The sequence below is a fragment of the Drosophila albomicans genome, chromosome 2L (assembly GCF_009650485.2).
Source record: "Drosophila albomicans strain 15112-1751.03 chromosome 2L, ASM965048v2, whole genome shotgun sequence".
NCBI classification, from domain to species: domain Eukaryota; kingdom Metazoa; phylum Arthropoda; class Insecta; order Diptera; family Drosophilidae; genus Drosophila; species Drosophila albomicans.
Genome location: NC_047628.2, coordinates 7,240,072 through 7,253,921, shown reverse-complemented (window position 1 = coordinate 7,253,921; position 13,850 = coordinate 7,240,072). Strand labels below are relative to the sequence as shown.

The 13,850-nt window shown below is 39.2% G+C and overlaps 3 protein-coding genes across 3 annotated transcripts in view; 1 reads left to right on the top strand and 2 right to left on the bottom strand.

Annotated features, from left to right (window-relative positions):
• Window positions 1-13,850, top strand: part of LOC117563354 (laminin subunit alpha-1) — an 84,451-nt gene that overhangs the window by 23,478 nt on the left and 47,123 nt on the right. The window contains 4 exon segments of the mRNA XM_034241642.2: window positions 4,892-5,740; window positions 9,552-10,493; window positions 10,495-10,592; window positions 10,737-11,533. Coding sequence (XP_034097533.2) covers window positions 4,892-5,740; window positions 9,552-10,493; window positions 10,495-10,592; window positions 10,737-11,533 — 2,686 coding nt within the window.
• LOC117563357 (synaptosomal-associated protein 25-like) lies at window positions 6,357-7,049 on the bottom strand. The gene has a single exon (XM_052003324.1). It carries the CDS (start codon window positions 7,032-7,034, stop codon window positions 6,402-6,404), a length of 633 nt encoding a protein of 210 aa, XP_051859284.1. The 5' UTR covers window positions 7,035-7,049; the 3' UTR covers window positions 6,357-6,401.
• Window positions 8,405-9,074, bottom strand: LOC127565324 (synaptosomal-associated protein 25-like). The gene is made up of 2 exons (XM_052003325.1): window positions 9,001-9,074; window positions 8,405-8,930 (listed from the first exon to the last, which is right to left on the bottom strand). The coding sequence occupies exon 2, from the start codon at window positions 8,879-8,881 to the stop codon at window positions 8,486-8,488; it is 396 nt and encodes a 131-aa protein (XP_051859285.1). The 5' UTR covers window positions 8,882-8,930; window positions 9,001-9,074; the 3' UTR covers window positions 8,405-8,485.

Sequence of the window (13,850 nt, the reverse complement as noted above, 5' to 3'; positions counted from 1 at the left end):
AGCATTGAAGCCTTCGAGTTGATTTTAACAATTAGACTATCGAGCTATTTACAACAACAAGAAACAGCGTGAACAGCAACAACAACAACAACAACAACAAACATAAGACAGGCATGTGTCAACGATTTGACAGCTTAAAATATTTTTGTCGCTCGCAGAAAAAGGCAGCAGAGTGCCGCCAAAAGCGGCCAAAAGGCAACTGCAACTGTCAGCCAAACAGTCAGGCATTCAGTCAGTCAGTCCGTCCGTCCGTCAGTCAGTCAGTGAGTCTGTCATTCTGTCAACTTGAACTGGCCACAACAATGTCTAGATTTATGCTTCAATGACTTTGGGGCGCGCGTGACTAATTGAAAGTCTAGCAAGCATTCCGGGAATGGCGGGTATGTATGAAGTAGCTAAACTTCAGTGCTTCTCAAACTGTAGAACACTTGGCTAATCGCAAATTTGATGCTTTAACTGTTACATTATTGCTGCGAATGGCGGTTTAAAAGAAATGTCAAAAAACGTAATCATTCGAAAAATATTTGTAATATTCACTTCCGAAGCATACAATTTAAATTTGGGTAAAAAATATAAAAATACTGACAGTTTCATGTGCAGACACATGGATTTTCGTTATTGGATTAATTCTAAACCGGTTAAAAATCGATTTATATCATTGATTTTTCTGCCCAAACTGCGAAATGTTTGTGATTGTTTTTTCAAGCGGCAACATCAACAAGCTGGATTAAAAATGTTTTTCTTTGATTTTTATAGGCATTTAATTGCTTCATTAAATTTAGCCAAATTTGGCCAAAAAGTTGTGCTTGTTGTTGTCGTCGTTGTTGTTGTTGTTGTAGTTGTTGGCGGCGGCGCCCGCGGTTTGGAGCAGCTTTACGTAACTGTAATTCAAATGTTTGACAAGTTGTTGCAACATTCGCCAGCAAACAGCGGACCAACTAAAGCAACAGCAACAACAACAACAACAACAGGCAAAGCGTGTTACAAGCCACGTTCGCGACGCATTTAGGCGTTGCAATTATTTTAATGGTCAATTTATTTATTTGTTTTGACTGTGATGTTTTTCACGTTTCTCCTTTTTCAGAATGCTTCTCCCCTTTTTCTGTTGTGCGTTTCGTTTTCACAGTTGTTGTGGCATTTACATAAATTGCTTAAAGGTTTCTTGTTTTTTTTTTTTTTTTTGTAAATTGCTAACGTGATTGAAGCTTTGCTTGAAATCCTCGTGCATGTAATTCTTCACATGGATTTTAGGCTTTTGAAGGCGAATCGCAATATTTGTCAGTCTCTGGAATTGAACTGTGAACTTACTGCAGTTGCAGTTAATGCGCCAATTTAAAGATAAGAAAAGTTGCCAGCAAAAAGTTTTCCATGCGAAGCATTGAACTTTTTATTACCCCCACACGAAGTATAAAGAAAACTAAAGCAACGGAACAAGCAAGAATTTTAAAGTTTAAGGTCATCGACTACATAATACGCTGTAAACATAAATGAACAACCAAATTGGCCATTAATTAACCTAGAATCTAAGTTAGTTTGAGAAATATATCAATGCTGCTTACCCATGAAATATTATTTTATTTTGTATAGGTTATTTTTTATAGTCTTTGCCACTTCATGATCTTAGGGTAGACATTCATGCTTTTGTCTGTCATGTTGGTTCATTCACTACAAAAGCCAAAAATTATGCGCTTCGCTTGTTGGCCGCCTTATCTAAAAACGTGCCAGCCAAAAATTCTATTTCTTGGCCGCTTCAAATGGGCCAAACTTTAAAAATTGTTGCACAAAAAACAAAAAGCGAAGATACTTCAATTACGAGTGCTCAACTTAAAGTTACTCTATTAATTCAACGAGAATAATAATACTTTTGAAACAACATTATATAATGTTTAAGATAGTGTTGTAAATGCGTCCATATTATATATGTCATAATTAGTAAAATAAACGTGAACGTATTTAGTTGTAAATATCCTTCACTTTGTTGTATGATCACACTTAATCCTAACTTTCTCTTTGTATGAGAGAATATGAGTTCATTATCGATGTTGTGTATTTTATTTGGAAACTGATATTGACAATCTAATAAATAGATCATTCAAATTTCGGAGTTTGATTGTTCCTTTAAAAACAAATCGTTCAATTGCTACAGGGTATTGCAAAAATGAGAATAAGTTGCCTTGCAGACATATGAGTGATATGCAGATGGCGACTACAAACCCAAAATAAAAAAACAAAACAAAAATCTTTCTAAAATTTTTTTTTATTTTATTGTGAACTGTCAGCTAGTTTGCTGTCTGTCTAGCCACAAAATTTCGCGCTTGTTTATTTTTAAAGTTTATGATGCGACTCAGTGACTTTTCTGGGATTACGGCATTTGTTTTTATGGTTATAGTTTTCTTCCATTTCGGCGACTTTTATACAATTAGCTCGGCAACGTGTTGCCGTTGTGCTCGATTAATGTCGGCCATTGAGCGATAAATATTTAATGATCGTCTAAATGCTAAATAATATTAATTTATGGCCTGCAATTGTGAATTCCGATTCTATAGCTTATAACTGTCAACATGTCTCATCTACCGCTATAAGGCTGATAAGAGTGCTTCGCTCCTTTGTCATCCCAATTAAGTTGTCTGTGTTGCATATTTTTACCATTTTGTTGTCTAATTTGACAGCGATTGGGGTTTATCAATTTGCAGCATCTGAGAAACGGGTTTCATTGTGTGGCCAGTTAGTATCTGGAATGCATATAACAATAAATTAGGCATTGGCTGACCAAATATATTAATACATTTGTATTTCTCCGACACGCCCTAGAGATGATCATCGCTTTATCAACTCGTTTCTTCGTTTCCTCTCCCAGCTGTTGTTTTCGCATTTGTTGAACAAGCTCGTCGCTATTGAAAGTCATGTCAATTGGCCCGTCAGTTCGTTGCTGATAAAAATGTCAAGAGCTACATTGCCTGCCCCAAGCACTGACAGCTTCCAGTTGCCGTGCCGATGATTGCAATCTACACAGTTCCTCCACTGCCCTATAGAGAGCATCATACATACTTGACTCTCTGTGTGTGTCTGTGTCTGTGGTTCCCGCTTATCGGCAACTTGTTTGGTGACCAGGCAGGAAGCTTCAGTCAGCAGACGCGTGCACTTGCTTTTGGTCTGGCTTTAATCTGTGATCAAGGTTAGTGCAATTGACGGAGACAACATAATTTCAGCAGATGACTTATCGATAGTTCGTTCAATGATGGATAAAAACAAACTCAATTTATATTTTGAGATTTAGATTGTAGAGTGACATTTTTATTGGTTTGGTTATTATTATTATTCTTATTACATTAGTTTAATTATATTTCATTTTATTTATAGACACTTTAATTATAGCTGGCCATTTTCCCAGTTCGATTCGTTGCAGTCCACAAATCATTTTGTAGCATGCAATAAATTTCTCGCTGACACTCGCTAATTTGCCTCCTGCGAGATCTCGGTTCATTTCTTTGCTTCTGCATTTCTGCCTATCTCTGTCGTATCTTATCAGCGTCGTGTGGCAGTTGCTGTTGTTGCAATGTAATCGAATACTGGCAGAAGAAAATTGGAAGAGTGCAATGCGGCACGCATGTGCAGTGGCTTTTCCAGTGGCTGCGTGCGTTTTATCAGTGACTGCGAATCGGAAAAACTTGTAGCGAAAATGTTGCAGTCGTTGTATGTGGCAGCAACTGGCAACAGGTAAGAGGCAAGTGGCAAGCAAGTGCCTTTGAAATTTGATAGACTCGTTGCGGCTTGTTGCTTGTCGCTATATTATCTCTGCCTGATATGGTCCTGACATTTTGGCCATGAGTTTGCGGGCTTATGAGTTTTGGTTGTGCTTAAAAAAATGTCGTTAGATGGCGCCAGTTGGCTTAGCCACGTCTTATAATCAATTATAGCCTGGTCGGAAAGCCACACCTTGCCGCAAGTTACCTTTTATTGGCTTTAGTTTTCCATTTTTCGATCTCTTGACAACGATAGGCATAACACGCGACGTTTTTGGCATTTGCCATTTTAATTTCAGTATTTTTAACAATTTTTCGAAAAAGCAACATACTACAGACAACCACAAACACCAAGAAAAATAAATAAATAAATATAAATATAAATATCGCTTGTCAGCTGCTGCTGCCGGGCGTGTTCCAGGCGATTGGTAGGTGGTTTTTCGCGGCATTTTTGTTGACAGTTTGGAAAATTTATGACGCGACGATGGCGTTGGGTTATAGTTTTTCATGCCGTTTTCTTCGCTTGTTTTTCTTTTATTGTTTTTTCGGCAGCCAACGGCAACAGCAGCCAACTTCAACAACATTAACAGACAACATTGAGTTTGTCTGCTGCAGTTGCTGATAGAAAGATATAAAACTAAATAGAAACATCAGCGAATTGCCCCAAAGTGACAGAAACAATGCTGCTTGGCTTCCTTTTCTAATTTATAGCCTGAGCAGTGGCTGTAAAACTGTAAGTCAACTGCGGTTTGTTCGCATCCAAATAACGAGTAAAAAATCATAGTTGGAATTAACTAAGCATCTAAATCTTTTAAAGAAAACTTTCGAGTTATGAGTTTGTACACATAAAATGGCTAACATTAAGTTAGACTTCTGTCATTTGTGAAAAACCTGGAGTGACAGATAAATAACATAATAATAATTACGTCGTTTTTATGGTAGGGTAAAAACAGTTTAGATTTCTCAAACACAAAGAAAAATGTTCACAGGTTTATGTCACTTATGTATCAGATGTTTTGTCCGGCTGAATTATTCTATTAATTCTGGACAATATTTTAAATAGAATTCAGAAGTTGAAAACTTAATTAATAATGCTCAAATTTCTATCATTGCATTTTCCTAACTTTCTCTATTAATCTCCATTTCAGACCTACCAAATATTCTTCATTATGCTGAAGTCGGCCAACTCGCCGCGTCCCGCTTCCTGGATACTCGAGAAATCCCTCAATGGCATTAACTATGAACCATGGCAGTACTTTGGCTTGAGCGATGCAGACTGCAAGCGTCGCTATAATCTCCCTGGCCAGAATGGAAAGTATATGTTCCAAAACGACACCGAAGTCATCTGCACAACCCAGTTCTCGAAGGCATTGCCTTTGGAGAATGGCGAACTACACGTCTCCCTAATGAAGAATAGACCTGGAGCCATGGCCCAAACACCTGAGTTGATGCAGTTCATCACGGCGCGTTTCATGCGCATCCGACTGCAGGGCATGCATTCAACAGCGAATCTGGACAACAGCGTCGATTGGGTGCTCGACTCCCAATCGATGGAGAAGCGCAGCTTCTACAGTCTGAAGCAGTTGCGAGTTAGCGCTCGACTAGATTGCAATGGAAATGCGGATCGCACCCAGGAAGTAATGGGCAGCCAGTTGCTACAGTGCAGTTGTCAGAACAACGCCTGTGGCATGCAGTGCGAACAGTGTTGTCCACTTTATCAGGACCGCGTTTATCGTCCTGGTGCCGAGTGCGAGATTTGCGAATGTCATGGCCATGCTCTCAGCTGCAGCTACGATTCGTTTTTGGAACGTGGTATTTGTGAGAACTGCGCCAATAATACGGCGGGCAACGAGTGCGAATTCTGTGCCGGAGGCTTCTACAGAGCGGCAGATGCAGCACCAACTGAACCGTGCTTGCCCTGCTCTTGCAATCCACAACGTTCGACAGGCATCTGTGCTCCGGTCGGAGGCGCCTGTCATTGCCTGGAAGGCTTTCAGGTAAGCAATGATAAGTGCATAAAAAAATATTTTATTTGTTGCTGAGTTCCGTTGTTATTAAAAACGCAATAAAAAAAATAAAGAAATGTTTAAGTGGTGTTCATTGGCACTCAAAATATAATTAGTGATTAATGTATTTAATAAATGCATTAAATTCTCAAAGCTAATTACTTAGTTCGACAATCAGCAATTTCATTATTGTAACGAACATTTTTATTTTTCTTTAAATTTGAGGATTCCATTTATACTCAAAATTATTTATAAAAATATATAAAGATGCTATACATTATTTTAATATTAATAATAAAAAATAGATTAATAATATTTTTTAAAGCACACAAAAATGAATATGACACTACCCTTAAATTTTAAATCATTCCTCCGTCGACCTTCTCAACAAGTTGAGGTTTTGTTGCTTTAGTTGTTTACTAAGTAGTTTGTATATACGTTGAATAAAAAAGTTCAATAATTTGTGATATCGCCATAATTAAAGCAAATAAAAGAACTGGTAAATAACGGTTTTTGAGCCCACAACATAGTATTGTTTTTGTTCCCAGTGTTGCAGTTCTTTATGATGCTATTGTTGTGCTTTTGTTGTTGCTACATCTACTGGTGATCGGTATCAAGCAGTTATAATTGATCATTAAATTTTGACACCTGATTAACTCTTGAGCAAATTATTTACGCGTTTATTAGCTTTTTCAACGTGCAAATTGTTGGAATCACCCTTGGCATTGATGCGATCGATTTGTTTGTTTTGGTTCTCCAACTCGGATCCCATTTCAATCGCCATGTTACGCAAATTGCCCAATATCGAATTTACCTGCCCCAAATTCGCATCCATCTCATCCTCGCGTGCATCGTTCGTTATTCTTGCCACATAGCCCGATTCCGCTGGTTGTCCCATTTCATTTCGTTCACGTTCATCGATCACCGGCTGCGGCTGACTTGCAACAACTTTGCCATCATCATTCGCCTTCCAGACGCTATCGTCCTTCAGATTAACTTTCTTCCATGGCAGCACACAGATGCCACAGTATTTCTCCATGCCGCTGATATTCTTTTCCGCCTTACGCATATCCGCATGAATGCGATCCATTCCCTCCTCAATGCGATCCAATTGCTCGCCCTGACCACCCAACGCTACAAGAGTGCGATTGCCCGCCTCCTCGGATTCCTCCACCATGCTGAGTATGCGACGAGTACTTTCCAAGGAATCATTGACAACTTGAGCGGATTTGAGCTGCAGTTCCTGCTGCTCGGTGCGTGGTTTATTGTTCACAGCGGCAGCCATAGCGTGACTATTTGATGTGGGTGTAAATTACTTACTGATTACTGCCTCTCTGTGTATAGCAAATGATTCCGAATTTCGCAGTGGTTGAGGCTGGAAAAAATAGCTAGGAAATGACTCACAATTCACAGCTGACGCCACTTGCTGATGATGATGATGATGTATAGTACTTTTAGTAAGTTCGTTTATTTTTGAAAAAAAAGGAACTTGAATTTGATAAAGGTTTTTGATTTAATAAGTTTTGTTTCAGTTAATTTTGTACAATATTATGTATAAAACCAATTGTGTATATTCAAAAAAGGTGGCAAGCCATTGATTGCACTATAGACTCTTTTCGATGTTTTAATATTTGATAAGAAAACGATGCTTTTGCATCCACCTAATATTAGAAATTATTTTTTTTTTAATATTCATGAAATTATCTTTCAGGCTGCAATTTTACTCTATTACTTGCCGAGTTGTAACCATAAGCAATAATTTTTATTTACTAAAGTAGAGAGACCCAGAGAATTGTCAACATGAAGATTGCATACAGTTTTCAAACAACTTGTTATTTAAAACAGCATATTACTTACAGATTTTTCATTTGAGTGTCATTTCATAGATTAAAATAAAAATAAAATAAAATAAATTTCTTCGCACATTTCATCTGTGCAGAAAAAGTACCGTTGCTGCGCGCATAAACAAAATCATACGAGTTGATTTTTGTGAGTTGAGTGCTATTCTTGTTCAAAAAAATGATTGTTGAAGCGAATGAGTAGCGCCCGAAATCTTAAACTGAGCACGAGCCGAACAATTGGAGTGAAGCAAAAAATCGCTCGCACCCGAGTGGATTTAAAATCTACAACGAAAATGTGAGCGCATGCAAGTTTTATCGGCTGATTCCAGCAGTGTGATTATTCGGCTGTTGAGCGCGTACTAATTTTATTTTCAATTCATATGTTACATTCGGTTTGCTAAAAATTATTAATAACTTCCAATTGTCAAGTAACGACTGTTTGCTTAGCGCTCTAGAATTGTGTTTTTTGTTTGTTTTTTTTTTTTAAGTAAGAATATGGTTGAGGTCAAAAAATATATATTATATATTAAATTGTTTCATTTTTCATTGGATTGACTTTGAATAAATAAATATAAATTTTTTAAAATTAGCGCAAAAATTATCTGAAAAATCTTATTACACAATCAAGAAACGGTTCATAAATAGGTTAAAAAATCGCTCGCCTCTTTCTAAATGCTTTGTTTCGCTTCGGTTCAAGTTGAGGTTTTTTTTTCTTTAGTTGTTAACTAAGTAGTAGCAACTAAAAGAACTGCTAAATAACTGTAGTAGGTTTTTGCGCCCACAACATAGTATTGTTTTTGTTCCCAAAACATAGTTCATAATTGTTGCATTTATTTTTGATGCTATTGTTGTGCTTTTGTTGTTGCTACATCTACTGGTGATCGGTATCAAGCAGTTATAATTTATCATTAAATTTTGACACCTGATTAACACCGTCCTTGGCATTGATGGGTTCGATTTGTTTGTTTGGGTTCTCCAACTCGGATTCCATATCATTCGCTTTCCAGTCGTCCTTCAGAATAATTTTATTACACGGCAGCACGCTTATGCCAAAGTATTTCTCCATGCCGCTGAGATTCTTTTCCTCCTCACGCATATCCGCATTATTGCGATCCATTCCCTCCTCAATGCGATCCAATTGCTCGCCCTGATCATACAAAGGCTTAAGAGAGCGAATTTCCATCTCGTTGAATTCTTCCGTCATGCTGAGTATGCGACGAGTACTTTCCAAGGAATCAACGGATTTGAGGTGCTGCTCGGTGCGTAGTTTATTCTTCATAGCGGCAGCCATAGCGTGACTATTTGATGCGGGTGTAAATTACTTACTGATGGCTGCCTCTCTGTGTATAGCAAGTGATTGCGAATTTCTCAATGATTGAGGCTGGAAATAATAGCTAGGAAATGACTCACAATTAACAGCTGACGCCATTTGGGCAACTCTTTTGAAATATTAGCAGATTCTACTCTTTTCCGCAAAGTTTGAAATATGCGTCGAGGCTTATCTACAAACTTTGGGAAAATTATTCTCGCATTGGCATTTTAAGCCAATTAAATGTTTCGCTTTGCTCAAAATTATCAACAATTACACTCAGCTGATTACAACTTCCAATTGTGAAGTAACCACTGTTTGATTGGCGCGCTAGAATTGTTTATTATTTATTGGAAAGTAGGAATATATTGCTGAGCACAACAAATATATGTATATATAACATTTTTGAATTTTTCATTGGATTGACTCTGAATAAATAAATATACATATATACATTTTTTAAAATAACACAAATATTATACAAGAAAAAGTGGATAAATATGCAAAAAATATCACTCGCCATTCTGTTGTGTGGTGAATATTTCCTTAAGGTTTGGATTTTAGAGAATTTTAAAATCGCTAGATATTTTTGAGCTATCTGTGTTTATTTACATATTTACTATTTTTAAATAACAAATTAAAAATCTTTCAGGGTCCCCACTGCGAGGAGTGTGCGCCCAATCACTACGGCGACGATTGTCGACGCTGCGAATGCGATGAACGTGGCACAATGGAGGGAAGCGCCTGTGCGGGCAGTTGTCAGTGCAAGGCAAATGTCCAGGGCGAAACATGCGCCGAGTGTGCCACAGGCTACTATGATTTGGATGAACACAATCCAGATGGCTGCAGTCGCTGCTGGTGCTCACAGGTCTCTGAGACTTGCCACAGTGCCAAGCTGCAAACTCTGGCCTTTGAGACACTAAACGATTGGAGGTTGACCGACATCCAGCGGCAACAGTCGATTGCTGTGACCGTGGATGCGGAGCAAATGCGTCTGATCTTTGGCAATGAATTGGATGAAGTTGAGGCGATCTACTGGCAGGCACCAGTGGGTTACCTTGGCAATCGTCTGACCAGCTACGGTGCTAGGCTGCAGTTACAACTCTCCTGGGTGGTGATGCGAGGCGATACCTCGGGCAAACCAACAACAGGACCCAATGTCATACTGTGTGGCAAGAATGGACTCAAGATCGCTTATGCAGATGAATCCTTTGAGAGTTTGGAGGTGGCTCTCAATGTAACTCTCACGGAACACGGATGGTATCATGTGCCGCCCGCTGTGAAGGACATCAAGACACGACTTCGACGCACAGAGGGAGGTGCTTATCATGGGGAGCCCGTGACGAGATCACAGTTTCTATCCGTGATGGTCTCACTGGATGCAATGCTTATACGCGCTGCCTATCACACAGATCAGGTGGAAACTTCGCTGGAGCGTGCTGTCATCTATTCGGGAGGCTTAGAACTCGGAGCTAAGGCCACTACACAGGTGGAGCAATGTATTTGCCCGGCCGGCTACACTGGACTCTCCTGTGAGGGCTGCGCCTTTGGCTACAAACGCATCTACGAGAACTCCACGGATCATCAGCTACTGGGCAAAGTGCATTCCCTGTCCCTGCAATGGACACTCCAATTCGTGTGATCTGCAGAGCGGCAACTGTGGCGATTGCATGCACAACACTTTCGGAGAGCGGTAAGTAAATGCATTCCACATGCCACAATCCACTTTAGCCAGTGCACACACTGAGGATTGAACGCTCGCTAAACTCACCACACTGCGAGTGGCACTGCTTAGCCAAGACACACACCATTTATGCGGCATTCTTTTTCATTGCAGCTGCGAGCGTTGCCAGCTCGGTTTCTATGGCAACCCATTGCAAGGCACGCCACACGATTGCAAGCGATGCGCCTGCCCCCTCTCAGAGGAGTCCAATAACTTCTCACCCAGCTGCCAGCTGAAAAGCTACAACTACATGGATCTAAATCCACAGTTTGAGCTGATTGAGCATGCCGAATACATTTGCACCCAGTGCCCCGAGGGCTATACGGGTGACCATTGCCAAGTATGCGATGATGGCTACTACGGCAATCCCATGCAACTGGGCAGCAGCTGTCAGCGCTGCAATTGCGAGGGCGGACCCTGCAACGTCACCACCGGTGCCTGCATCACATGCCAGGGAAACACCGAAGGTTGGCACTGCGAGCGCTGCAAACTGGGCCACTGGGGTGATCCCGCTGTCGGCTGTGAGCCCTGCCATTGCTATGGGGAGGGCTCAGAGAGCGAGCTCTGCGACAGCACAGATGGTCAGTGTCTGTGCCGGCCAAGATTCGCTGGCCAGAAATGTGATCAATGCGAAACCGGTTTTGCCCATGTCGAGTTGCAATGTGTGCCCTGTAATTGCGATACACTTGGCGCAGCTGTCTTGGACAGTTGCAATGCCAGCACTGGACAGTGCGAGTGTAAGCTGGGTGTAATGGGTGTCAAGTGCCAGGAATGCGAAGATGGTTACTTTGGCATGAATGTGAATGTCGAGCGACAAGAGGATTTGGCTGCGCTGCGTGAGGCAGAAAACGATGCTGATTGGGAGTTGGTTCCAGAGGATGATGACCAGATGGATGCCGTGGCCTGTGAGGGTGAGTGAACATTCGTACTACTTCTACTATTCCATTAGTCGACTAGGGAATACCCTTTTAAGTTAACAACTGCCTTCCAAAAGTTTAAATAAAATTAAAATAATAATTAAGTTTTATTCTTAGTACCAATTGATTTGCTGTGTACAAGCAAATCTATGAGAGTCTTTAAAAGTGGTATTAAACAATAACTCATATGAATAATTAATAACGTAGCCCTCTGCTCGTATTATCTGAAATATATGGCAAATAAAACCAGATGCGGAAATGAACAGTAATGTCATACTTCCAACACAAAAAGTTAGTTAGAACGCAGCTAATGAAATGTGTAATATTAATATTGCTTTACTAATGAATATCTTAAAAAGTTTTGAAACTTATCAGTTAAATTACTTTTAATAATAGATGAAGATTGCAACTAAAAGTAACTTGAGCAAATTAAAAAGGGATTATATTGATTTCAAGAAATTAATTTAAGGTTACTCCAGTTTCATACATATTGAAGGTCTGCAAAAAGGCAGACAACGCACCCAGATGATGATGCACACACAGTGATTTCACTTAAGTGCGGCTAAGAACAAAGAAATTCTTGAAATATTCCATGTTGCATGTGCAGCATGCCCCTAATTTGTGTGTTGGCCTTTGATAGATGGATATGTGCTCTGTTGTGGTTGCACCTATGAAAACCAGATGTAAGATGTGCGGTGTAAAGTGCTGTGGCCCATCAATAAGTGCGAGCACAAGTATGTGTAGTAGAAGAAAAATGCGGTCGATCTACAAGCTGCGCGTAATTGATTTTTTGCTCCATTTTCAAGTTTGAAATACAGTGGACTCTTTTCTATATACCCTATCATAGCTTTGCTGCCCTCAAGCAAAAGTCTAGTTATTTTTTTTTTGAAAATCAATTACTTGGTTGACCGTAGCTTATTAGCTAATTAACTGCTTGTAAAATTAAAAAGAGATAATAAAATCCCAGAAAATACTACCTTAAAAAGTCGACAGCCGCAGCCAAAGTTTTTAGCTTTGTGTGCGGAGCAGAAGGCTAAAAAAGTGAGTGAAAAAACATAAGCAAGAAAATTGAAGAATAGAAAAGGCAACGTTTTGGATTATGCAATTCGAGTTCTTGTTCAAGTACAACACCTCCGACAACGAGAAGAGAAGACGACACGAGAGAAGACAGATAGATAAAAGACGAAACTGATGAAGATCTATTATACATCTGCTGAGGTTTCTTTCAAACTCAACTTGATGTTGCCGTTTGTTGCCCATCCGTGTTACAAAACAATAAATTGTTATTTGAGTACACTTTGTATCATAACTACTCTGCAACAACTGCCGTTTTTTGCCTATTGTCTATAGAAGAAAATGGTGTTAAAAATTGTAGAAAAAGAGTTGACGGACTTCAAGGAGAACTGCCTACAGGTATCCGATATATCATCTTACAATGGGCCTCTATAATGAGCAATGTATGTTGAATTCAGACAGAATGCATATATTTGAGTGTGATGATGATGATGATGCAATAATGATACGCCCATAAAATAATTATCGTACTGAGTAAAGTAATTTACAATTCATGAAAAGTCATATTTTAAATTAATATTCGAAATATTTTACAATTTACATTTATTTAAATACCCAATCTAATTCACTTGCAACGATAATAATTCTATACAATTAAATATAAATTTATCGCCCTTGTATCATAAAACACCCACTGCAAAATATTTGTGCAGAGAATTGCTTTCAACAATCGCAACAACAATCCCAACAGTGATTTATAACCACAACAGGAATTTAAGTTATGACAGCACAAAAGTTCAGATTTTGTTATGCAAAACTTTTGGTTTATAACTTGGCTAACCAAAGAGTAAAGAGTTAAAGTAATTTTGAAAATAAATGTATAAAAACGCAGCGTTTTTGTTAAAGACATTAGGGTCAAGAGTCGAAATTTGAGCTTGATTGAAGAGATTTTAGTTGCAAGCTCGAAGGTGTTTTTAGTTGCAACAAGTTGCAAGCTGTCTTTGCTCAACAATTGCTGTCTTCTGGGTCAAAATATCAAGTCGCTTAGACATAACTTGAACCATCATACTTAATTAACAATTTGTGGAGTCTGCTGTGGCGTACAGTTTTAGAAGCACTGCAGGCCAACCAGTTTGCAATGCAAGCCAATCTTTGGCAATATATCTAACACCCGAATCGCAGTTTGACTTCTGTGCTCCAAAAGAAGTCAATAGCCAAAAGCCTGTTTGGATTCGGGTCTCTTTTTCTCCTATCAATACATCTCACTATCTCCGAACTCGCTGAACAGCCATGACAA